The sequence below is a fragment of the Megascapheus bottae genome, chromosome 20 (genome assembly GCF_031878675.1).
Source record: "Megascapheus bottae isolate mThoBot1 chromosome 20, mThoBot2.hap1, whole genome shotgun sequence".
NCBI lineage: Eukaryota > Metazoa > Chordata > Mammalia > Rodentia > Geomyidae > Megascapheus > Megascapheus bottae.
Genome location: NC_143528.1, coordinates 25570685 through 25596731, shown reverse-complemented (window position 1 = coordinate 25596731; position 26047 = coordinate 25570685). Strand labels below are relative to the sequence as shown.

Here is a 26047-nt window from a genome sequence, read left to right as displayed (position 1 = left end):
GTGGGGGCTGGGAGAGTAACCTAGTGGTAGAGTGCCCTGGGTTTGATTCCTGGCCATGACATGCACAAAAAAGGCCAGAAGTGGTCCTGTGGCTCAAGTGAGGCACTAGCTTTGAGAAAGCCCAAGCACAATGTTCAGGTCCTGAGTTCAAGCCCCAGGACTGAAAAAAAAAAAAAAAAGAAAGGTAACAATGAAAAATCATCTTTTCTTCAGAGAAGAAGTTACCAGATTGAGAGCAAAAGTCAGAAGATAATGAGGAAAAAATCAGCAAACTATAGGAAGAAAGTTCACATCCATAGAATAAATTTTGAAATAAAAATGAAAACCAAGTAACATTTAACAATAGTTCCAAAATATCACATACAGAGGAAAATAAGAAAGACATGCAGGGAATCTATATAAAATGCAAGTTTTTTATTGCAATGTAAGAAGGGTTACAGTTATACTCACCAGATAGTAGGTGCATGACTTAGTTTTAATGCAACAGAAGCTATTTCTAAAAGCCTAAATAGGAAGCTACTTATTGCTAAAATGTCAATATTCCGTAAGCCATCTTTTGGGTTCCATGCAATCTCCCACACAAAGTTTAAGGACTATCAATGAAAAATTAACTGAAGTTATTTTTGCAAGGGGCTATTGAGTCAATAACAACACATGTACTCTGTATAATAATAAAACAGAATCCAGGAGGATTCTTTGTAGAGATACCATTATATCCAGGGTATTACAGGGCAAAGAAGATCTTGGGTTAACCAGAATTCCAAATTCCATTCTACATAATCATCAATAACAAGAAGACTACAAATACAAATTTGAAACTTAAAAGCTAAAACAAAAAATATATTTTCATATCATATGTCAGACAAATATTTCTTAAATTAGATATGAAAAAGCATATAGGAAAGAAAACATTTTATATTACAAACCTGTGGCTTTCCAACTCTGCAATTACTCTGTAGAAATGTTGTTTTTTTTAACTTTTAAGTAGAAGCTATTTTACGGTCTTATACAAAATAAGAAAGGGTTGAAACATGGTCTACATTCTAAAGAATTATTATCTCTGCTTTCAGGGAATATTCTATATAAATAAATATCATCAACACACATGACAGCCCTAAACTAGGAAGAGAGAAGTGATTAGAATCTAGATAATTTTTGAGGACATGGACAACAAGATTGACTACTCACAGCTATGGAAGAATTTGCATGTGAGGTTGATATGAAGCAAATCAAGGGAAATTCTATGAACTGTGACTTAAATAACTTATTTTTTGTGCCCATTGACTGATTTATGGAAGGCTATGGAAAGAGCAAATTTCATCAGAAATAGCTAAGTTTGGCTTAAAATGGAAGAGTACAACTTCTATTGGAGAAAATAGAAATATCAGACAGGAAGTTATATTCTAATGTTAGGCAGCTCTGAAACAAATATGTAGATTTGTGGAATATTTAGGAGTCACTAACACTGAGTAGAGCCTAGATAAAGTGAGCTGAGCCTTGGACACTGATGTATGAAAAAGAATAAGAAGGAAAATATCCAGCAACGAAGAATGAGGAAATTTAATCAAGCACTTAAAACAATTCCACTGGAGACAGAGTTGCACAAGATAAGGGAGTGTTGCAGGCTACATACAGCATCAGCAAGAATGCTTTTTTTTGGGGGGGGGTAATTTTTTTGGACAGTTCTGGGTTTTAAAGTCAGGGTCTGGGCTCTGTCCCTAAGCTCTTTTTGCTCAAGACTAGAAGTCTATCACTAGAGCTATAAAACAACTTCTGGCTTTTTCTGTGATTAACTAGAGATTGACTTTGAATCTTGATCCTCAGATCTCAGCCTCCTGAGTAGCTACAATTACAAGCAAAGAGCTATTTTTAATGAGTGGATGTTTTGATCTTGGAACTTGAAGCCTGCAGAGCTACAAATAATACATTTCTACTGTTCATGTGTCACCTGATAAGGAATTTTGTTTTAGTGACCTAAGGCAAGTAAGACTCCATTTGACTTAGGGTATCGTGTAAATCCCTGTAAATGTAATGAACTTGATTCTCTTCTGTCTTTCATATATCTCTTCTTGTTGCCTCAGGGGATACACCATCATGTAAGTGAATGTAGAACAGAACTTGAAGACTGGTATTGGCTTTGGTCATATGGAGGCCATTGATTAACTTGAAAGGAGTCATTTGTTATTTATAACAAATGCATATGTGGAAGATAGCAGTACATTAATACATAGATATTTGGATAAGGCTTAATTCTTTTGTGGGCCTTCAGTCACAAAATCTTAGGTAAGGTCTCTGAAGACAAAAATATAGTCCCTACTGGTGGTATGAACAATTCTGACAGTACCTAAAGGAAGCCTTGCTTTACTGGAATCCAAGATATTATTTTGATTAAGTTATTTCAATGGTCGCAAGATATATACAGGTTTTCAAGTTTATAGTCAAGAAACTCTGATCCAGGGGGTAGAAAGTATCAATTGTTTTTAAAATTCAAAATTAAAATCTAGTAATACTTCAAAATTGGAGCTTTTGAAACTTCACTATAATTTCTAGTAGTAGAACAAAATAGAATAATTAAAGAAGAAATTCAAACAACATAAAATTCTGATTGTTGTTGGTATCATCTCTTCACATTGAACTCAAAATATTTAGAGCACAAAACAGGGCAATTCCATTTCACAAGTTTGAAATGATGTCAGTCATTAAGATTGCTCAATATTAAGACTTTTTAAATTGTCAGTACCAAGGCTTGAAATCAGGACTCACACTCATGCTCAGCTGTTTCTTACACTTGTCCTCTATGACCTGAGCCACATCAACAGCCTAACTTTTTGATGATTAATTAGAAAGGAAGCCTCATGGATCTTTGTGCAGAGAGGTTGGGTCTCAGCCCTCTGGATCTCAGCCTCCTGAGTATTAAGCTAGTATTTTAGGTGTAAGGCACAGGCAGCCAACCATACTCTTTTAAAAAAAAAATTAACTTTATATTATATAGAAGTCTTTACAAAGCACACTTACGTAGTATATCTTGTTACCATAAAGTCTCTTTCGATGCAAAAAGTAAGTCTCCATATTACCCAAATTGTTAGTAAGCAAATAATTTATGATATTAACCACTAGAATGATTTTTAAATATATTCAGCAGTTTTATGAGGCTAAGATGAAGTCTCTTTTGCAATCTGACATAGTGTTGCCAAGGAACTAACAGAATATCGTGGGACAGGAGAACAACACTCTAATACAGACTTTCCAGACAGAAAACAAAAATAGAATCAGATATATTTTCAACTTAGAAATTACCTACTTTTGTTAGTACCTTCGCTGCCCCTGAAAAACTACTGACCTCTGAGTTTAGCAACTGACACACTCCTGAGTGGCTTAAAGAAATTAGAATTTAGAGTTCAATCAATACATGAATAATACTGTAACTGGTGAATGCTGAACCTTTTTATACTCTTCTGTATTATGAGCTGTTCTCCATAATTCCTCTACCAATTACAGGGCAATAACAAATTAACTTCATAGTAGTAGCTGTAAGAATAATCCAACCTACTCTTACCCCTTATTTAAATGCCAGCACACATGAGAGATATAAACAGGCAACATTTCTTTATCCCAAGATATTTGCTTAATTTTTTGTCAAAAAATAATCAATATTTGAAATCAATTCTAATGTGGGCTCCACTAAAAACATCAGCTTATGTGGTCAAAACGTATTAGGTGTATAAAAATAATTCAAAGCATTCATATCAGATAAAACCATGTAGGTAAAGGTTTTAAGTAACAAGCTATTGAAATCTTAGTATGCAAGACAGTGACATGAAAATACAAAAGAGAAAATAATTAAAGTCCTAATATCTCTGAAGCAAATTTGTCTGTCCAAATTTTTTGTCAAATCCTTACTAAATTTTACACATTGGTTTAATGAAAAATGTGTTTCATATACACATGATTATAAATTTGGAAATAAATTCAAGAATAATAATATCAAGAGTAACAAGGCAACAATAGAGAAATGTGTTCAAGTTTTCCATGAACATCAGAAATACACTAAATTTGTTTGCCGCGGCTTCTATGTCCTATGTATCTATTTTTTTTCCTTTAGAGATGATTCAAGGAAGGAGACACAGGAAGAGATAAAGACAGGAAGGACCCTATACTACTCAAGTGAAGAGTTTCATCTGTGGCATCCATGTTGGAGATTGCCATCTGGGTCAAGAACCACTGCTTTTCCTTTTATACTTAAAGCTTCTGCTAGAATCACATGGTATGCAGTCTAGGAACTGGCAATCAAGGCAGGATTATGGCATTCTCCATGAACAGAGTAATCTGTAATCTAAGCTTTTTTTTTTACTCCATGAACAGAGTAATGTGTAATCTGACAATCGCTGCCTCTTCCATTTGTGTAGACACTTGTGAAAAAGTGACCATGTTGGCTGAAGAAGAAAGATTAATTACAGTTTACACTATAACCAATGGGAGAAAATCCTCATAAAGAAGTCAAATAAAATCTGAAGATGTTCTGTTTCCAATCTCACTCACTAACAAAGAAAAATGCCATTGTTACAATTACCTAATGTGATATTTAGCTCAGCTGAAACATGCCCAAGTTTTTCTTTTCTTTATCACAGACTTAACTTGTAGCAAAGTAAAAAATAGGAAGTTTAAGTTCTTATCTCCATACATTTTATTTTCATGCCAGAACCCTCTATCCAACTGGAAATTTATTTCTTGTATATTTATAAGGTCACATGGACCAATGTTTATCCTAAGCTGAAAATCAATATTTTGATAACAAAATGTTCAGTCTACTCTATAAATACAAACAATAGTGGGGGATACGTAAAAATCACAGGGACAGATGTGAGAAATGTATCAGTAGCTGATCCAATATCCATCCTCCTTTCTGAACAAAGAAAAATTGACTATTGTTTGAAACTACATGTACTTTTCTTTCTCAGTGTTGCTAGCAGCTTGAAATAGCCCTTACACAATTTTATTCAGTAAAGCAGTAAAGCCTTCTTGTTAGAGCACTAACTTTCCTTCTTTATATTTGTCCTCCCTTGAAAACAGACATCGTTCTACGGAGAAATCATGGAGAACATATAGCATGAGGAAGAAAGCCATATTCGAAAAGTGACCAAATGACAGAAGAACAGAAATCTAGCATACTGATGATGTAACAGAGCACATATACCAACCTGGAGCTGCTTACTGTCCTTTCATGTTTTAATCAAAATTTAGAAAGCATAGAAGTTCCAAGATTCCATAATGAACCCATGCAACTACACCATCTGGCTTTGGACAAAAAGAGTCAAAAAATGTGTGGTGGAAAAAGATGGCTTGTTCAAGTAATGGTGCTGAAAAAAACTAAATAACCTTATGCAGAAGATCAAAATTGGATACCTGTCTCTCATCTTGTGCTACTATCAATTAACATGTATCAGAGACGTCAGTGAAAACCTGAAAACTTGAAACCACTACAGGAAAGGGCAGCAAAAACACTACAATTCAATAGCATTGATAGATAGGAACTTCTTGAACAGAACTGTAGGGACTCAGAAAACAGGACAGAAAATTGACACATGAGATTACAGCATGCTAAAAAGCTGCACTGCTAAGAATATTGTCACTAAGTTAAAATGCCAGCCTACAGAATAAAAGATCTTTGCCAGCTATGTCTGACAAATTTCTAATAACTAGAGGATAAAAGGAGCTCATAAACTAAGCTTCCAAAGAGTCAACAACATAATAAATGGATGAAGAATTTAGAAAGATAACTTCTCATCTAAGATGTGCTGAAGAAATACTCAGTATACATCCTTGGCTATTAAGAAAATGCAAATCAAAACAACATTGAGATTCCATCTCTTCCCAATCACAATGACCATTACTGAGAATACAAACAGCAACAAATGTGAGCAGGGATGAGGGGTAAAAGGAAACCTAACACACTGTTAGTGTATATATAAATCAGTGCAACCAGTATGGAAGACAGTATGAAGAGTCTTAAAAAAGGAATTCCCCTATGATCTGGCAATACCATTGTTGGGTATTTATTAGAAAGACTGCAAATCAGGATACAATGAAGACACTTGCGCACTCATGTTCATTTCAGCACTATTCATCATCGACAAGTTATGAAAACAGTCTAGATATCTCAAAAATGGATTAAGACAAATTCAAATGGACTGTCTACACATATACATATACACCACACACACACACAAAGCCATACACGCTGGAATTTTATTCATCCATCAGAATACTATGTCACTTGCCAGGAAATATTTGGATCTGACAATAAGCATACTGAGTGAAATAAGCTAGGCTCAGAAAGACAAAGGGTACGTGTTTATTTTATTTCTTATATGTGGAAGTTAGACCCAATATAAACATGTAGAACATACACAGAAAGCCATATGGCTATGTATCTAATCAAACTGACCCAAGTATGGTATACACAGGATGGGAGAGGTTTATGGCATAACCCCTTGGAATGATTAGCTTATAGTTTAATAAAATGCGTACTAAGAAGTTGAAAGATATCTTTACTAAAGGGAGTGAAGCCTAAAGGAAGGAGATAGTTGAATGCAAAGAGAAATGGTACACAGACACGGTCATAATAATGTACATATGTGAAGAGATCAAATGGAGGAAACATGTGGAATGGGATAGACAGGATTGAGGAAGAGACTGATAGAAGGGGTACACTTATCAAGAAGCACTGTAAGTATGCATAGACATGTTAAACTGAAACCCCTTAGTACAACTATTTGTTCTTAGCATTCTCTGCTTGTGAAATTTCCTCGCTCCTAGGGAATTTCTAGAAAAAAAATGGAATCAAGCATACACATTCTGACATAAACATTTGATGAGTATCAATGTATGTGAAGTAATGCACCTTCTATCTGGCAAATATAACTGTTACCATTCTATTAATTACAATAAAAATAGAATACACATTCTGCAATGGATTTCTGCCAGATCATTATTCGCAATTCTTTTTGTTCTATTACTTCCTATCCTTCTTTATTGTCAGGATAATGTATAGAGGGGCTACAGTTAAATTCGTCAGGTAGTTATTTCTCTCACACTGTTACCCCTTCTCATGTTTTTGTGCCCATTTCCCTCCCGTCTCCCTCCCAATCATCTTGTTTTTCCCCCTTCCCTTTCCTATTTCAAATAAATAAATAAATAAATGTATATACAATATACCAGGTAACAAAGTCAGATACAGTAACAATATGAGATTAACCATAAGGGCAACAAAAGGGAAGAGAAATAACATAGTACATTAAGAACAACAATCACACAAGATAAAACTCTGTTTCCATATCCTAGAAATCCTTTCATTTAGTCTCATCCTATAAGGCCTTATGTCCATAGGTTTTGAGCTATTGTAATCCTCTGCTAGGAGAGTAGTTCTTAAATAATATTTGCTGTATAATTTCATGTGTGATTTCAATGCATTGAAACTAAGTAATTTTTTTAAACCAGTCCTGGGGCTTGAACTCAGGGCTTAGGTTCTGACCTTGGAGGCTTTTTGCTCAAGGCTAGCATTCCCATTTGAGCCACAGCACCACTTCTGGCTTTTTCTGAGTATGTTGTACCAAGGAGTCAAACAGAGAGCTTTGTGTATGGTATGCTCCTGGCCCCAAAACTAAATAATTTCTGGTTCATATTTTGAGTCATTAAACTCAACAATTATGAAAATTGAGTACTTTTGGGGGGACAGAATGAAGAATGATATATAATATAGTGAGTATAGAAGCTTTTGTGATAAATAAGGTAACTATTTCTGCTTGTTATTCAACAACTGTGTTCAGTTATGTCAGTGAGTCCATGCAGTGTGGAGTTTGTTAAATGTCCATATGGTAAACAATTGCCTTTTCATATAAGTTAAGTAAGACAACCTGTAAAATTGAAGATATGAAATTAATAATAAAAACTTAAAAATATCAAGAAATGGAAAACTATGACCAACCTTAGAAATTTAAATGGTTGATACCCCCATGTAAAGACCCTAACTAAACATGATTCATGATCTAGATGTTTTGAAGGAATGTATCAAAACATTGTTCTAATTAATGTTGTTTCTTCTACTTTATTTGTATCCTTGAAATAATTCAAGTAAGGTATCCTCAAACTAGGGCAAGTTTCATTGCAACTGATCATATTTAAATAACTGATGTGGTCAAAGTGCTTTGAACATAGGAAATTTGCTGAACAAATACTGCTGGCTTGGAGCTGTTATAGCAATCAGCTAAATTGGAAGAAATGTGGCAAGAGTGATTGTAGACATTTATACTGGAGTGAGGGAAAGTTGACCTACAGGGTAAGAGAAGCAAATAATGTACAGGAAAAAGCCTTGTCAAGTACAAAATCTTTAATCATTTCAGTTACACTAGAGCAGCCTCAGACTCCAGTGCTAGTTTACTTGCTAAAAAAGAAAAGTTTAAATAAGAGAGAAACATCTTGAGATAATACTACATAAACTATTATAAGGAAAAGTCATTTAAAACAACAGTATATTTCATCTTTATTGATTTTTTTCTCCAAACTGCTAACTTGAAACTTTTAATTAGTGTAGCAGAGTTTGGATATATTTAAAATGATGTGGGGCAGTGCATTTCTCAGGATGATCCTTTGTATGCTAGCCAATCACATTTTTGAGTCACCTCTAAACATTCCATTGAGTTTTACAAGGGCAGTTAAAACAGTTCATGTGACATCTGCAAGCAGTTGTTGACAGATGCAGAGATAAGCTTATAAGCCATATATTGTATTTCCAGCTGTTTTAGGTTTAAATGAACATTCTTTCCTAATTTCCACTCTTGGTGACTACAATGACAAATTGAAGGCTTGCAAACTCAAGAGAAGCCGAATTTTTTTGAATCGGTTTTTATTCATTCTTCTGAAAGCAACATACAAAAATTTCTTCGTTTCACATTTTTTCCTGTCACTTCTGAGACGTCTCATCTAACCTTTTTTTCCCTCTCAATCCTATGAGAGTTGGTCTTCATCTCTTCTCTAGTTACTATTTTCCAAACCATTAGTGATAGTCAGGGATCATCCTGGCTACTACCACTTCTAACAGCTAGAATGGACAAAGGTATAGGGTTACCAATAGACTGAACTGTTATTTTTTTAAAATGTGGCATTTAAGAATGTTTTCTCTATGTGTACATAAAATTTAAGCAAAAATAGTCAAACAAAATCAATACCAGGAAGAGGGTTCATACAGGAGGGGTGAGGTGAATGAAAAAGGGGTAGATGAATGAAAGGGGAAGAGGGGAAGAATGTAGTCAATAATTCATTGTATATCCCACAAAATTAAGAAAAGTAAGGGGCGAGGTACTGTCAGTGGGGACAGAGAATGTTGAAAGGGATGACAACTGATCAAAATGCACTGATTCATAAAATACTTTCTTGTACAGTATCTCCTTCTACAACAGGCTTAAACATAATAAATATTTTAACTAACTGTTATATAATGTAAGAATATTGGATTACAAAGATACAACTTCTTTTGACCTTGGAGGTCATCCACGAAGATTGTGCTAATACAAATTTGTAACATTACTCCATAGTCAAGAGCTTACATTAATAATTATGAAAAGTTTTTGTCCATGTAAGTCTAAAAGTACTGTTTAGGAAAAAAATGTAAACCTAAAATTATTTTAAAAAAAGATTTCTGCTTCTTTAGGAAAGGTCAGGGAACAATAAGAATGGTGAATCCTAGCAGAAAAGTAAATGTTTTCTACTTAATTTATTCTTAAAATTATATTGGCCACATTTAGTCCATGGTGGCAATACAAGCTGTACTGGAAGCTGGAAACTTGCTTTTTCCATAGGGTACCATGCCATGCCTCCAAATGCAGGTTAATTCCTACTGCAAGTAAATAGTTTAATACTTTAAAACTTTAAATTGCACTAAAAGATACAACATATGATCAAGTCTGTGAGGAGAAAAAGTAGTACATCTATCTGGTATAGTTCACAGATTTTGTCAATGCCTCCAACAAACATTCCCAAAGAGCTAAAGAAATGAAGATGGAGAAACATATAAAGATAGACAGGAATCATCTCTTGCTGACCCTGACCCTGTAGGCGTGGCTCTAGCACAAAGGCTGTTTTCTACGAAGCAAAGATGAGACTCCAGCCCAAGAACTACATCAAAAATAGACACACAATGTTCAGTTGGCTTTTCTGCCTGTATATATCAGAAAAACACTTAAATGCATTCAATGCGAAGTTTCATCTTTGGATTTGTATTTGTATTTATTAAAATATTTATCACTAACTAATATCTTAAATGATAGATTTACATCATGCTTAAATAGTTAATAATTCAATACTTAATATTGGCATAACTGGACATATGGATTTAAAAAATAACTTTATAACTTTTGTAATTAGCCACACACAAAGATGTTATTTTTTTCCAGGAAAAGTATGGGATTTTTAAAAATAATTTTTCCCATATATTTTTATTGTAGTTAATAGAAGGGTTACATTATACTCACCAGACAGAAGGTGCATTATTTCACATACATTAAAACCCTTTCTCGTGTCATGGTCCCCATTTCCCTCCTCACCCCCGGCGCTCATGTTGTTTTTCCCCCTTCCCTATCCAATTTCAAACCTGATATATTGTATACAAGCTTAATATGTTATTTGAAATTTGAAGTAGAGATGTTTTTTGGTTAAGATTCAATGCTGTCTGGTTATGTACCCTGAGAAATGAGTCATTCTTATACAACTATGAAATTTTTGAAAATGGGGACACTTTACACACCTGCCATCTTACAGGCCATTTTCTTCAGATTTTTCTCAACATCTAGTTGCTGGAACTTAAGAAGTAATAGCTATTTACTGAAAAATTAAACAGCTACTCTGCATATGTGCATTAATTTTATAATAAGCATGTGACTATACACCTGGTTCTTTTGCTTCTTTCACTTGAAATTCGAAGCAAAGTCTAAAGTAGTTTTGAAACTCTAAACATTTTTAATTCTGGAAATAGGCTTTTATATTGTTCATAATGTAATAAGCAGAACACTGACATTTAGTCAGAATAAAGTTTAAGTAGATAAACTCCTGCACCACAAAGGATGTGTGGCTCACAAGCTGCTGGTCTCATTGAGTCAAACAGTTTTCTTCTGGTAGACCCAATTACTGACAAACTTTCATGGCTTAAACTATGTGAGGAATTACACAAGCTTTCTGGTGCCAAACACTCAAGAATTGTAATTGGAAGCAAGAAAGACAATGCCAATAGCAACGACAAAACACATTTAGGAAAACGGCAAATAGCTAAAATAGGATGCTCTTCTAGAAAAGAATCCTATTGGAGAGAAAAACCATTCTTTCATATGTCCAAATAAAAAGAAAAAAACTCCCTCTGAGCCACAATTATTTAGTACCACCACATGAATTATAATCTAATGTGAAGTGAGTATTATGTAATTTAAAATTATGGGATAAAACAACGGAGACTTACTTTGCTATTTTGTTCAACAAGACTTATAAAGATTACTGTCTACTTATCTCTTAGTTATCAGTTCCTCAGAATGCAAGTCAACATGTGATAACTAAACAGGATCCAGATGTATTTAAATCCAACTGACCGAGCATTTTACAGAGATATTTACTAAAACTCAATGTATCCTATTTAGTAACCAAGTATTTAACGCTAACATGGTAAAATGTATAGTTTGTTTCAATATTACAGATTTAAGTTGGGTATATGAATAATTTGTGAGATGTCATTTCTTTTCAATCCCTCAGTTCTTTTTTCCTGGGAACAAAATTAGGGTTATTAGGATTTGAATTTAAGATCTCACCATCCCTTAGCTTGCTTGGGTATCCTACTACTTGTGCCACACCTTCAGCCCTAAGGTTGGTTATTATTTTTTTGCTACTCCTGGGGCTTGAACTCAGGGCCTTGGCAGTGTCACTTTTGGTTCAAGGCTAGCGCTCTGCCACTTAAGCCACAGCAACACTTCCAGCCTTTTCTGTGTAGGTGGTACAGAGGAATTGAACCCAGGGCTTTGTGCATGCTAGGCAAGCACTCTACCACTAGGCTACGCTCCCAGCCTGAGGTTGGATATTTTGGAGATAGAGTCTCCTGAGATTTTCTGCCAGAGTTAGTCTTGAACCAAGATTTTCCAGATCTCACCATCCTAACTAGCTAGGGTTACAGACGTAAGATATCAGGTGATCATTTCAATTTTGAAATAAAAAGATATATATATATATTCTTATAGTAGGTTTGTATTAGTCTCCTCAATCCTAAAGGAGAAAATATTCCAGTGCTATGAGGGTTTGGAATATTAATTCAGGTTTGTCATGAATATATACATCTTCCTCATTCCCACAAGAATAGCATACAATCCACATAAATGGTGCCTTTAATAACAGCCAACAAGGCATCAAACTGAATTAGAGACACTGTCTGCTAGACTGAGGTTGAGGGTTCTTTAAACTTGTCCTGTGTGATTTAACTTTATATCATTGCCACAAAATGCCTTAGGTAATCTTTACTTAGAAATAGACACAAATTTGAGAACATGGATTTAGAGGTTTCAGTCCTTGGACAACTAGCTTTGCTATTTGGAGCCTGTAAGAAAGCAGAACATTTCCATATGGATTCCATGGTAAATCAAAAGGACTCACAGAAGAAAAGATAAGAAGAGAGGAGGACCACGTAGCTCCTTCAGAGGAAGACATGATGGAACTACAAACCTTCTATACATCTGAGATCTCAAAGAGACCATCGGTTTAAGTGACTGAATTCCTCAAGCTATAGGTCACTATATGTTATATGCAGTAATATAATAAAAATTCTGTGCTCATATGTAAATGGCAGGAAGACACATTTTTCTACAGCAAAATAGGAATTGATACCAACAGAGCTGGCCTCCCCTCTACCAATAGTAAGGGAGGAAAATCTTGCATCCAAATCTATGATATGACATCATGATTTGCTCAATCTGTATATCTAAAGACGTTTCAAATTACCCAATTTTTAACTGTGATAGTCATGACTCATGAACAATGTTGGCCTAAAATTCTAATTTGGCATGGAAAAATACCAAAATTAAAAGAAAATTGGAAGGACTCAAAGAGAACAATGAATCACTATCATCTCTGAAACCAAAATCTGGCTTGGAGGCAAAAGGATTAGTTTGTTTTTCATGGATGTCATTAATGTCATGACCCATAAGCAAACATGAATCTAAATAAGTGTTCTATTTTTCAAAACATAAACTTGGAAGAAGACTTTTTAAAAGGATCAAGTAACTAAATCCACACAACAGACACAAACAAAAGGAAAGAATTGAAAATATTCCATGCAGGCGATGATACTGTAGTAAAGTAAACTATAGTGGTTTTAAACAGGCCAACATCTGGTATTTGATATTAACTGGCTACTTCCAAAGAACTCTTAGTGAGAGGAAAGAGCTTGGCTTTCCAAAGATGATAGAAACGCAGGCACAGGATGCAAGGCAGCTGTGTAGCCAATCCAGCTAAATGACAGTTTCTTTAAGCTGTCAGTCTGATTTTAGGTGTCAAATGTATTAGCTCTATCTTAGAGGAGAGGGAGACTGGTAGGGGTCTGACCTGATATATGCTTAAAGAAAATAAAGAAAATGGGAACTATTTCCTTGGCAAACCTTTAGAGGCTTGTTACCATGACATCTTCTAAGTAAGCTAAATGGGTTTCCCATTCCAGTAAAGATATTAAACTTGTTTGAGGAGGCAGATAAGCAGTGAGTTTCCTACATTTCCAGTGAGTTCCAAGGAGAAAGTGTTTCTTGTGTTGGAATGGCACATACTCACATATGCTATTGTTTTATTTCTTTCATCTTTTTTTTTTTAGAACCAGAAGTATTATCAAACTCATGAAGTTTTTCTCTACACAGGAAAGGACATTAAATAAGTCATGTTACTTTATTGACATTTTGGATCAAATAAAAAAAGAAAAAGAACTCTGAATGCATAGCACTTTTGTCAGAAAGGGAAATTAGTATAAGAATGCAAAACTGCTGTAAAGAAAACTATTTTCCACAAGTATATAAATTAAATATTTGACTAGGAAAATGCAATAGCATGATCAGATATACATATCCACTAATATCACATACAGCTTTGATCTTGAAATAAAAGGTGAAAACTGCACTTAAAGAAGCCAACCCTAGTAGCTTCATGGAGATAGGTATGCATAAGATAGCACTAAGTGTGAATTCATTCACATGTTGTATGAGTACCTGTTAATATTTGTATAGAAAGAGGAAATCTTGCCAGGCTTGTTGGTATATACCTGTAAACCCAGCTACTAGGCAAATGGAAAGCAGAAAGATGACAATTGGAGGGAGGAAAAAGAACAGTTAGTGAGATTCCCATCTCAACAAACAAGCTGGACATGTTCACCATCTCAGATCTGTGGGAGTATAAACACAAGAGGCTCCGTACAAGGCTTGTCTTGGGCAAAAATGCAAGACCTTGTTCAAAAAAATAACTGAAGCAAAAAAAAAAAGAAAGACACAAAGATATGCTCAAATACTAGAATGACTTTCCAGGCAAGTGTAAGGTCTTGAGTTCAAATGCCTATTCAGAGAGCAAAAAAAGTACCCCAAATTCCTAAATACTCTCACTAGTTCCTATGTAGTGAATACTTTCAAGATGCTTCTCAGTAACAGTTACTCTGTCAGCTCCTCAAGAGCTGGGAACTGTGATTGTCGATTGTGTATTTTGAATCCCCTCGTCTCACCAGCCTCATTCAGTACACAGAGACCATGCAATTCATAGCAGTGCCTGACTAGTAAAGTCACAACGGAACCATCAAACAAAATCTACCGCAGTGCTCGGAGTAAATCAGAATATCCAAGCAGACCTCACTTGCCTCTAAAGAATGAACGAGTCTGCACCATGGTTCATGGCACTGACAACAGAGAAAAGCATACACGAATCAACCTGGGAGGAAGCAGAGAGCCCTCTAACAAATTCACATACCCTTAACCTATCACACCTATCACACCCTATCACACCACACCATTATATTTTCTTCCTACTTTCTTCCAGCAAGGCACATTTTCAACGTTGTATACATACTCTGCAAAGACATCACATCAGATTTAGACTATATAATCCTGTAATGAAGATCTGAGATATTTATGGACTGAAGCGGCAATACTAGCGTGTTTCATGAATAAACATGTTAAGTTTCAATGTGTTTGAAAAGTTTCAAATACATTCGGGATGAGCTCATGTGAAACGACATTGTATTAGAAAGCCCTGGGTGTACTCAAGTGTGTTTACTCAAGTGACCTCAGTGGGAAGTTCTTTGAGGCGCTGCTCATAATCCTAGATTTCTTAGTTTATTATTGCATGGACAGGGAAGCCATAAGCATAAACCCAAATGCCCAGTAGAAGTTGGGGAAGTGTTCCAAGCAGAACTATAATATGCACAAAGCCTCTTCCCACGGACGATTAAACCCCTGTTTCTGCCTCAACATGAAATCAATGTTAGATACTTACTATTAAATATTCACATCATTTATAATCTTTAAAATATGGACAATTTTTAGGTTTTTAAGAACCAGCTACTTCATATGCCTAAAGTATGACTCATACTATTGTTTTATTTTCATAATGAACTCTTTCTGCTTCACAAAAGTTTATAGATATCGAACTTCACTTATGAAAGGTACTCATTTTCTCTCCTTTCCTTTGTCTCTATACTATCTTTTTTTCCTCTGTCTACAATATACCATTTCTCTCTCTCTCTCTCTCTCTCTCTCTCTCTCTCTCTCTCTCTCTCTCTCTCTCTCTCTCTCTTTCTCTCTCTAATATATTCTTATGAAGTAGTCATTATTTGATGTTTTCATTTTATATATCAAGGAAAATAAATGTTCCAGGTAACACAGGTAGCATTGGTAGGCATGGTATGCCAGTAACTGTAGGAAAGATCCAGAACCTGAATTCTACTCAACCATGCAGAATATCTATATCAACAGTTATGCCAGTGGCAGTTATGTCACTCCTTGACAGTTCTATGACTATAATCAGAGCACAAAGACTGAGGTGTTCTTGATACTACTATAGGAAGACTAATGCAAAGTACATTAGCTGTGCCTGAATAAATACATAAATCCACACGAGTTTGGATTCCAGACTCCCCTCTTAGAACTGCAAGCTTTAGTACCACATCAAAGGAAAATGATTACTTGAGGATGAAGTTTTAATATAGAATAAACTACAAAATAAATGTCTTTACAAGTATGGATGTCACACGAACCACATCTTTCTGATCACCTTTAACACTACCCATCTGTGCAAACAAGGGAAGTGTTGAAGATCAACTTGTAGAAAATTCTGATGCTTCAATGCTTTGCTGTTGCTATTTAAAGAAAGTCGAAAATTGAAATGCTCCTCTTACAATATAGTATATCCATTTTTAATTAGGTCATTTCTCAGGTGGGGTAATTTGTTTGCCCACTTGTAAGAATTTTAATTGAGTTCCAGTGGCTCATACCTGCAATCTTAGTGACTCAACAGGCTGAGATCTAAATGATTGTGGGTTCAAGCCAACACCAGCAGAAAAGTACAAGAAACACTGTATCCATTTATGCATCAGAAAAGATACATGGGTGGTATGGTAGAGTGTCAGTTGTGAGGGAGGGAAAAAAGACTAGTGATAGTGTTGGGCCCTGAATTCAAGTCCTGGTACCACTCATTCCATAAAAGTATAGTTTATTTAGGTCCTCTTCCATTAATTACCTTTCTAATCTTAAAATGTGCAGAGATATTTTCAAGCAGATTTTAACGGTATTTTTAGGATTACCTCTTTCTCTTTCAAGATTTTGCAGCTCAATTATAGATCTGTGTGGATAATTCAGTCTAGTGTGGAACTTTTCTTTAAAGTTCTACTTAAATGTACTGTGTGCACTATTTAGCCTAGCAAGGAAGCCCAATAGTTCAAAGTGCTATTAAGAAGTGTGTGTGTGTGTGTGTGTGTGTGTGTGTGTGTGTGTGTGTGTGTATCCTAGCATGACCTCTGTTTATACTGCTTACTCTATTTGGAAAGAAAACCATAATAGCAACATGCTCTGTTATAAATGTATTTTATAAATGTATTCAGATTGAAGAGTCAAATGGGTGATTGCATAAATCAAAAGTGATTAGTACTGTTATCATCAGAAATCATGAGAATACCACACGTGGGTGGCCAAAGAATGTGAAAGGCAATTGGAATGGGTCTGAGGGGTGGATCTCTCTCGCGCGTGTGTGCGCTTTCTCGCTCTCTCGCTCTCTCTCTCCCTTTCTATCTTTCTTTCCCAATTTCCCAATTTCTTTCTTTAGACACTTGGGCACAGGTCAAACTTCCTAGGCCCTCACTTACAGCATACCATTCAGGGCTCTTAATGGCTCCCATCACTTTCACCCTAAACTCAGTCTGGCTCTTTGCCTTTTCTTACTTTGCACAGTGTTCCTGCTTCCTTTCAAGCTCTTGTCTCTGTAGTTAAAGAGCTCTGTCTGTATTTCCCAAACATCCCTGGCAATTCTTACCTCTGTATTTCACTGCTTCTCTTCAACATCCAAAATATGACTCTGTCTCTCATGCTTGCAATTAACATCGACTCGTTTTCACATTTCATCTTGAAGCTCTGCTTCTCCCAGGCCTCCACACAACTCTCAGAAGCCTATCCAAACAAGTGGTCATGGCCCTCGCACAAAAAATCTCTTACACTGTCTGCATTTGTTTTTTTCATGAGCATATGTAGTGTCTCTCAAAAATGAATGCAGGTGCTTTCTATAAACAAGAGTACTCCATACCCTTCTACATCTGTCACTCCATGTTCTTTTCCTGCTTTTAATTGCAGCTGACACTAATGAGAATTAAATGACATGTTTCTGGATTGAATATGAGAATTTGGATCAGCACACCCAGAACTAATAAGTAGAGTCGGAAAAGCACTTCTACCAAAGTGTATATGGTGTCCTCAATTTCCTTCTGCAGCTTCTGTCAGAAAGTCCCACAGACTTATATGACGGATGAAGAAGGTATTTGGACAAGAAAAATTCTACAATACAAGCCCTTATTCTAAATCCTTGGGAGATTGTGAGTCTCAGATGAGAGAAATTGTCAGGAACCAAATGTACATACATGTCAATATGCACTACCTCTTAACAAAGCAGCATCTAGAATGACATCTCATAAAAATGCAATATTTAAACTTAGAAGATAGTGACCTTAAATAGCTATGTCAATTCATGTTAGGGTGGTATCATCAAATAATTTATGAAAAAGAGCTTTTGGATTTCAGAATTACCATGAAAGGATCATGTGTCATGTTGAAAGCAAAACAGGGTACAAAGAAACCATAAGAATCTCTCAGCCAAACATACTTTAAAGTATGTTTTGGCATCTATCATAGATGTTCAACAAAGCAAATTAAATCAATAAATCTCTGCTTTCCTAATCAAATAACCTTAATAAAATGTATGTATATAAATAATTTGCAGAAGATACAATTATATACACAAACCTAAACTATTTTGAGTAAATCTGTAAGGTCATTTTAAATTACCTTATAAGTCAAAAACCTTAACAAATTTCTGTGCATTCTTTGTATTTGCTCAATTATAAAAGTCAATGGTAACTCAACTGACACATTACAGATAGGTAACAAAAGGTAAACCCCTTTAAGATGAGCCATATGTACTGGCAAGAATAGTGTAACTGGTTTAAGATAAAACACAATATGCTGGAGAGTAAAATTTTTCCCCATGAAATTGTTCATTTCTAAACCACTTATTTGTGATAGATCATTAGTAATATGTGAATACAATCTCAGTAATCTTACAATATTGCTATCATAAACTCTTGTTAGGGCTCCAAGTAGCCAGTTTTCCTTCCAATACTTCTATAGATTAGGACATTAATAAGCTATCTTTACTCAAAGGGTCTTTACTATTTTACTGCACTTTCTCTCTAGTGCATGAAAGAAGTTTGTGTGCATTTCAATGTATCCTATTATGGGGAATTACAGTCTAAATAAATGTAAAAAGGTGGCTTAAGTGCGAAGTAATATATGTCTCTCTGCCTTTTGTACACTGCTCCAATGTATAAGAGGAGAGTAGTATTTTTCTAGAAAGAGAAGGGATCACAGAGAGTTTTTCATCATCCTGAAAGGGTCAAGCCCATTCCCACATTTTCCTAGAACATACATGTTTCAAAAGTCAAAAGACAACCTTTTTTTTAATTCCTCGTTAAGTCATATAAATCCTAAGTACCTCAGCTTTAATGTAACATCTTGAAATGTAACATCCATCTTATGCAGCTACATTGAAAGCCAAAATTAAAATGAAGTTTTAAAGCTCTGGCAGAGTGCAGGGTACCTACCTATAGGTACTGAGGATGACAACAGAGTATTACAAAATACTTGTCGTCCATATGCGTAGGAAAAAACTTGAAGATGAGCTGAATTTTAAGGGCATCTGGAGTTGCCTATGGCAAAAGCAGAGCTGTAGTAACAAAAAGGTGCCATCCCACTCATACTGCCTCTTGTTTTCCCCAAGATGGTAAAAAGAGCTGACAAAAGTTTCTAGGTCAATCTCACATTGAAAACAAGGAAACTAAGACCTTTCTCCCAAATGTCCTGAACTAGAAAGCCAAAGGCTATTTCCATAATTACTACCCTACCTCTACTCAAATCAACTTGAAAGGGTAAGACTAGAGACCCATGGTCATTTAAAAAAAAAAAAAAAAAAAAGGCCATTGAGATCAGTTAGCAATTGTCTGCTTTCTAAAGCAGTCTGGATGCTGTCTCAGGAACAAATAGCCACCAATCTGGAAATCAAGATCCAAGTGGTTTATGCCTGTAATCACAGCTACTTGGAAGATGAATATATGTAGATCATGAGTTAAGTCCAGACCAGAATAACTTTTGTTATTTAAAACCTATCTCAAAGAACATGTCAGGTATGGTAGAGTATGGTCCCAAGTAGACAGGAAAAGAGGAGGAGTTTCCAGGCCAGCCAAGGCAAAAAAAGTATTAGACATTATAGAAAAGTAATAAGTATAGAGCACTGAAGGTAAGTCCAAAGTGATAAAAACACTGGCCTACCAAGCTTGAAACCAGGAGTTCAAACCCAGACCTGCATCCTTCCTTGCAAAAAAAAAAAAAAAAAAAAACAACAACTAAAAAATAATATAAAAATCAATCAATCAATATCATGGAAATATAAATATAATAAATATATAAAGAAGTGACTAGCAAACTGGAAGATAACTTGAGCATTTTATGTCAAAATTCATTAATGACCACACTTAGATAGAGAAATGTCAGAAATTAAGGGAAGAAGTTGACAAGACAAAAACTTGAGAAAAATAATCATATAATCATTTTAAAAAATTATGAGAATGCTACTGTAGGAGTATCATATAACTCAGAAAAAAGGGACAAGGATGCAAGTTTGTGATTATGCTCTCCTCAGAAAAGGGATTTTGGAAGTCAAATCCTGAGCCTCTTAACATAAATGGATACAGGGAAAATGAAGAGACTTAAAAGCTCCCTTTCCTAATCTTGAACATCGTATCCAAGATTGATAGGGAGAGTTTGGACTGGGGGCAGGGCATATTGTGCTAAGAAATATAGGAACCATAATATAATATACAGAGTAAACTACAAATAAATGAATAAATGATTAGATGTTACAGCTGTGTTTGTGGTGCCTATTTTGCCCGAATAAAATGTATTTGAGTTTCAATGCACACATTTAATTTTTTCATATGGATTGCAGTAATAACTGTCAAGTGCTCAAGTATGTTAAGTATACTACACAGTTTAAGTCTTCTCTTAACTGGATGTAAATTTGTAAAGCTTATTTTTGCTTCTCAAACAATGTCCTATGTCTAGGCAAATATTAAGAGATTCATGGAGTAATTGTTATGATAAGCCATTAACAACCATCATCTTCTCTGAAATACGCTAATCCTTTGAACAGAACCAACATCTTGCTCTGGGTAAAACACTGAGGCCTGGGTTACTTTCTCCCACTCTGTTAACTGAGGCTGATCTTCACAATGGGTTCCTATTCTATAACAGCTCCAACTCCTTCTCTCCTCCACTGACAGCACCAGTAAAAGTCCTTCTGTCTTCTAACCATGAATGACCTCAATGCTCTCTTTATTACCTATGTTATTCAACTGCTCAGATTATGAGTAACCCCCCATTACCCACAGAATGACATTTAGCCTTCTGAAACTTTCTCAATGGTCAATAGCACCCGAAATATCTTTCTAAACTTCAGACAATTCACCGTTACTCCACACAACCCTTCACTTCCAAACTTCTCCTTTTCTGCTTGTCATTCTGAGAGTAGAATTCGACCTCTGGTTCTGATCAGTTCATCTCATGTGGAATTCACATCCAAGAGACAAATCAAGCTCTGATCTCATCTCAAGATTCCCAGAACAAAAAAAAGAAAGAAAGAAAGAAAGAGGGAGGGAGAGAGAGAAAGAGAGAGAGAGAGAGAGAGAGAGAGAGAGAGAGAGAGAGAGAGAGAGGAAGAAAGAAAGTCACACAGAGTAGTTTCTCACCCAAATGTCAAAAATCAGACAGCACTTCAATACCAACTCCCATAACAAAAGAGTAATTAATTCTCAGAGTATTTTCTGTTTAAAATTCATTAGTTTTTCACCTGAGATGTGATCTCTCCTTGAAGAGAGGGAAAATGCTATACTTTCAAGATGGTCCATGCTCAATAGATTACTTTGCAAAGTAAACAATTATGTAAATGAGTTTTAAAAAAATAAAAAAAAAAACAACAACAAGGAAGCCAGGAGTTTGGCCTAGTGGTAGAGTGATTGCCTAGCATGCACTTGGGTAGGATTCCCCGGTACCACATATATAGAAAAAGCCCAAAGTGGTGCTGTGGCTCAAATGGTGGAGATCTAGTCTTCAGGAAGCCTAAGGACAGTGCTCAGACCCTGAGTTTACACCCCAGACTAAAAAACAACAAAACAAAAAACAAAACAAAATAAAAAAACCAAGGACATTACCCATTAGATCATTGTATCTAATTTTATTACATAGGAGAACTGTAATTTAAATACTAAATATACATTTAATCTATAAATTTTAGATCCAAGCCTAAAGATTTGCTTGGTGTCAGAATAGGAGAAAAAATTAAAGATATCCAGAGAATTCACATACAATCAGCACATGTGGTGGTATCTTGAGGAATTCTGCTAGTTATTAAGTTGAAACAGTAAATAAACAAAACATGCAGAAAGGTATATAGAATTGTTAATAACAGAGAAAGACAATCCAGTGTACTAAAATTTAACATATAGAAAGGACTCTGGTATTAATATTCTCAATCCGGCCACATCTAAGAATAGAAAGTTCTATATCTATACTTCATTTGAGGTAATACTTTCATTTGTTTGGTCACAAACCAGGTTTCACTTAAAATCAAACTCTTCAACTCAACTTTCCCAAATAAAGCCTACCAAAACTCATTTTGCAAATCATTGGATCACTTTATGATTTCAGCTCCAATTATCTGAATAGCTTTGGGGTCACCAGAAGCACTAGATGGCAAACCCTGCTTTACAGTAGCATGTGAGCTTTTTCACAATTTTTAAGGAGTAAAATAGATGGCCCTTAAAGAAGACTAACAATTGGTTCTTCCCAGTTCTCCATTACTAAATTTAAATGAAGTGCTTTTATATACCACTAGGGAGAGACATAGTGATTTTTGCTGATGACTCTGTCAAAGTTCTACTCACTTACTGGAGAAGTTTACTCTGACAATAGTACACTCTTGTCTAGTCTATGGAACTCAGAAATTTAGGCAGTGTTTCAAGACATCAGGGAGATCATTGCATCATCTATAGAGCACCAATCCACAATCAACATACAGGATATAGTAGACAGTTACATTTCAAAAGCAACATTTGAAACTTGGCATGGTAAAGGGAAAACTTGATTACATCACTAATGAATACAGCTTTGAAAATAACTCTTCTTTTGTCCAATCTCATAGATCTTACACATCAATCACATACACACTCAAAGGTAAATCCTTTCAGGACTGATCCAGAGTGACTGACTTGTGGATCCATGACTGACTTATCCATAAATTCTTTTTTACTTAATCTTCATATTGACTCATTGCAAACTAAAGTAAGTTCTCACCAGGTGATGGAGACATGTTGCCTTCCTAAGTCATACTTCTGCTAGCTTGACTGTAGAGGCAGAAAGTGAATGTGTGTGTGGCAAACTTCAAGGGCTCAAATTACAGGAAGGTTTATTGGGTCCCAAACTACACTTCGGTGCTATTTAAGGACCTGAAGGAAACCCTCATCACTCTAGTCATACCCATGTATCTGTCTTTTTAAATAATTACAATTCTCATAATTCACTGAGTTCTGCACACACTGTTTTTACGCAAAAGACTTTTCTCCCGTCGACTCCTTATATTGAGCTCTATTCGCTCTATTTTAACTTTTCCCTCAATGTAAGTTAAAGGTTTCAATGCATCCTCATAAGTTAAAGGTTTCAATGCATCCTCAAATGAATCTCAGGAGGCCTTTACTTTCACCCATTGGGTATACGTTCATCAGAAAAGTCAACAGAAAGCCAAGTGTCACACACCCCTTGGCACTTTGCCACTTTTTCCACGAGTTAAATAAACCACTGCAGTCTGGTTCCAGCCAGGGGCACTGCAAGTGTTTAAACACACAGACTTCCCGGTGTGTTAAATATAATAAAACTTCTTCAGGAGTTGCGAACTCTCCTAAGCATGGCTATGTAAGATATGAACTTTTTAAGTAAATGCATACGCTCCAGAAGAATCTGTTGAGGTGCAACACATTTAGGTCAGAGAACTCCTTTAGAATATCCAAATGTCTTCAAAGGATCTTGACACCATCTTTTTTTTTGGGGGGGGGGGAATAATTACACACTTCATACTGGAAAACAAAGTAATCCAAATTGGGAAAAGTACGCCTCCGGTTGTTAGTTTCCCCCCCCCCCTTCTTTTTTTTTACTAGAGTTTACAAGTGCTGAGTTCACAACGTGGAAAAACTTTAAAAAAAAAAATTAAAAAAAAAAAAGCCTGGTCAGATGGCGAACTAAACGACGGTAATTCTCCAGTTGCAACCAGCCCTCAACCCTCAACCCATTTCTAGATTCCCCAGAGCTCCGGGTGCTCCCCCAACCTCAACACCCCGGCAAACAGTCTCCACCGACCCCACCAGCCTCGGGGTCCCAGGCGCGGTTTGAGATCCCCAGGAAGGAGCCCAAGAGAAAAATAACCCCACGGGCACTGCCTTTCCGGCTCAGGATGGGAAAGGTCTCGGGAGCCAGGCTTCCCCGCCCTCCCCTCCACGACCACCACCACCACCCTCGACGGCGACCCTGTCATTCTCCACCCGCGTCACTGGCCGCCTGGGAACAGCTTGCTGCTTTCCCGCCTCCGCCGTGGACTCGGGGCACCCGGGACGGGGAAATCCAAACTCTCCCCTCGGCTCCGGAAACCCGTACCCCACAGTCCCGCTGCCGCCTGCGACACGTCTGGGCCCCGGCCCGGGGACAGGGGGGGACGAAGGGGAGAAGGGGGGGCTCCCCAGATCCGCAGGGGCGACCGGGGCACCTACCTGGTCCTCGCCGGCGCCGTACTCCGGTTCCGAGTAGCCAGGTTCCGACTCCCAGGCGGCAGCGGCGGCGGCGGGCGCCTGGCGCGGACCGGGCAGCTGCGCAGCGCCGAGCAGCGAACACGCCAGGGACAAGAAGCCCAGCAAGTGCATGGTGGACGCCGGGCCCGGGGACTGAGTGGGGCGGCCGGTGGGCTGGCGGGGGCAGGGCGGGGGGGCGTGGCCGCCCCGGCGAGGTTGGAGGTTCCCCCCTTCCTGGCTCGTCCCTTCCCTCCCCACCCCGGGGGTCTCCTCCCCGGGGCGCCCCCCGCCCCCCTGGGCGCGCCGCCGGCGGCGGGAAGCGCGGCGGGAGCTCCGGGGCGTCCCGACTTTGCCAAATCTCCGTCTTCGTGGCCCTCAAGACCCCGGGGAGAGGCGAGCGGGCGTCGGGTACCGGGCCTCGCGGGAAGCCGGCGGGCCCCGCTCACCGACGATTTCTCCCCGCAGCCCGGGTCCCCCTCCGCCCTTCCCTTGCGCGACGTGAAAGGAGCCGGGCGATGCGGGAGCGGTGGCGGCGCGGCCCGGGGTGGGAGGCGTTGGGCGGCGGCGGCGGGGCACCCGGCGACGGCGGGGCCCCGGAGCTCCGCGCGGGGCTGCAGCCTCCCGAGCGCGCGGGGCAGCGCGGCGGCGACGGCGGGCGCAGGGGCAGGGCATGACTGACGCGCCCTCTGCCTGCGCTTATGTGAGAGAAAGCCGGCGAGGGAGGGCGCGTGCCGGGCCCGGCCGCCCTCCCCTCTCACTTTCCCTCGGAAGCTCTCCCGGCGGCTCCCGCTCGCTTCCCCAGCCTCCTTCCCTGCAGCCCCTCCCTCCCGCCCTCCCTCCCCCTCCTCCTGGGAATGAGGCGGGGGCGGGGTGGGTGGGGGAGAGGAGGAGGGTGAGGAGCTGCTGGGGGGGGGAGGGGGAGAGCTGCGGAAGACTTGGGACAAGTTCACTTTCAGGGCTGGTGATCCCACCATTTACCATGCTCGGCCAAGTTGGAGAAGGGGGAGAGAGAGTTGGTATGCTTGAGCTAAAGAGAAAGAGAGAGAGAGAGAGAGAGAGAAAGAGAGAGAGAGAGGGAGGGAGAGGGAGAGGGAGAGAGAGAGGGAGAGCTGGCTCTTTTGCAGGTAGGCCACCCCTGCCTCTGGACATGCCAAGTCCTCTGTGCCCTGCACATTTTGGAAACCGCCTGGAGCTCTAAACGTTTTTAGTCATCTTGGAATTAGCATCTCTCCTCTTCTCCCTTTCTCCCCCTTTCCCCCTCTTCTCTCTCTCCTCTCTATTCCCCTCCCCCTTTCTTCTCTCTCTTTCCCCCCTCCTCCTCCCTCCCCCTCTCTTCTGCCCCCCCCCCCCCAA

At 37.9% G+C, this 26047-nt stretch overlaps 1 protein-coding gene across 1 annotated transcript in view; it reads right to left on the bottom strand.

Moving 5' to 3' along the window:
• Positions 1-24879, bottom strand: part of Vegfc (vascular endothelial growth factor C) — an 89709-nt gene extending 64830 nt beyond the window's left edge. Inside the window, exon 1 of the mRNA XM_090354167.1 lies at positions 24677-24879. Within this exon, the coding sequence (XP_090210293.1) occupies positions 24677-24826 (150 nt within the window). The 5' untranslated portion in view covers positions 24827-24879. The remainder of the gene's footprint in view (positions 1-24676) is intronic.
• Between the last annotated feature and the right edge of the window lie 1168 nt (positions 24880-26047).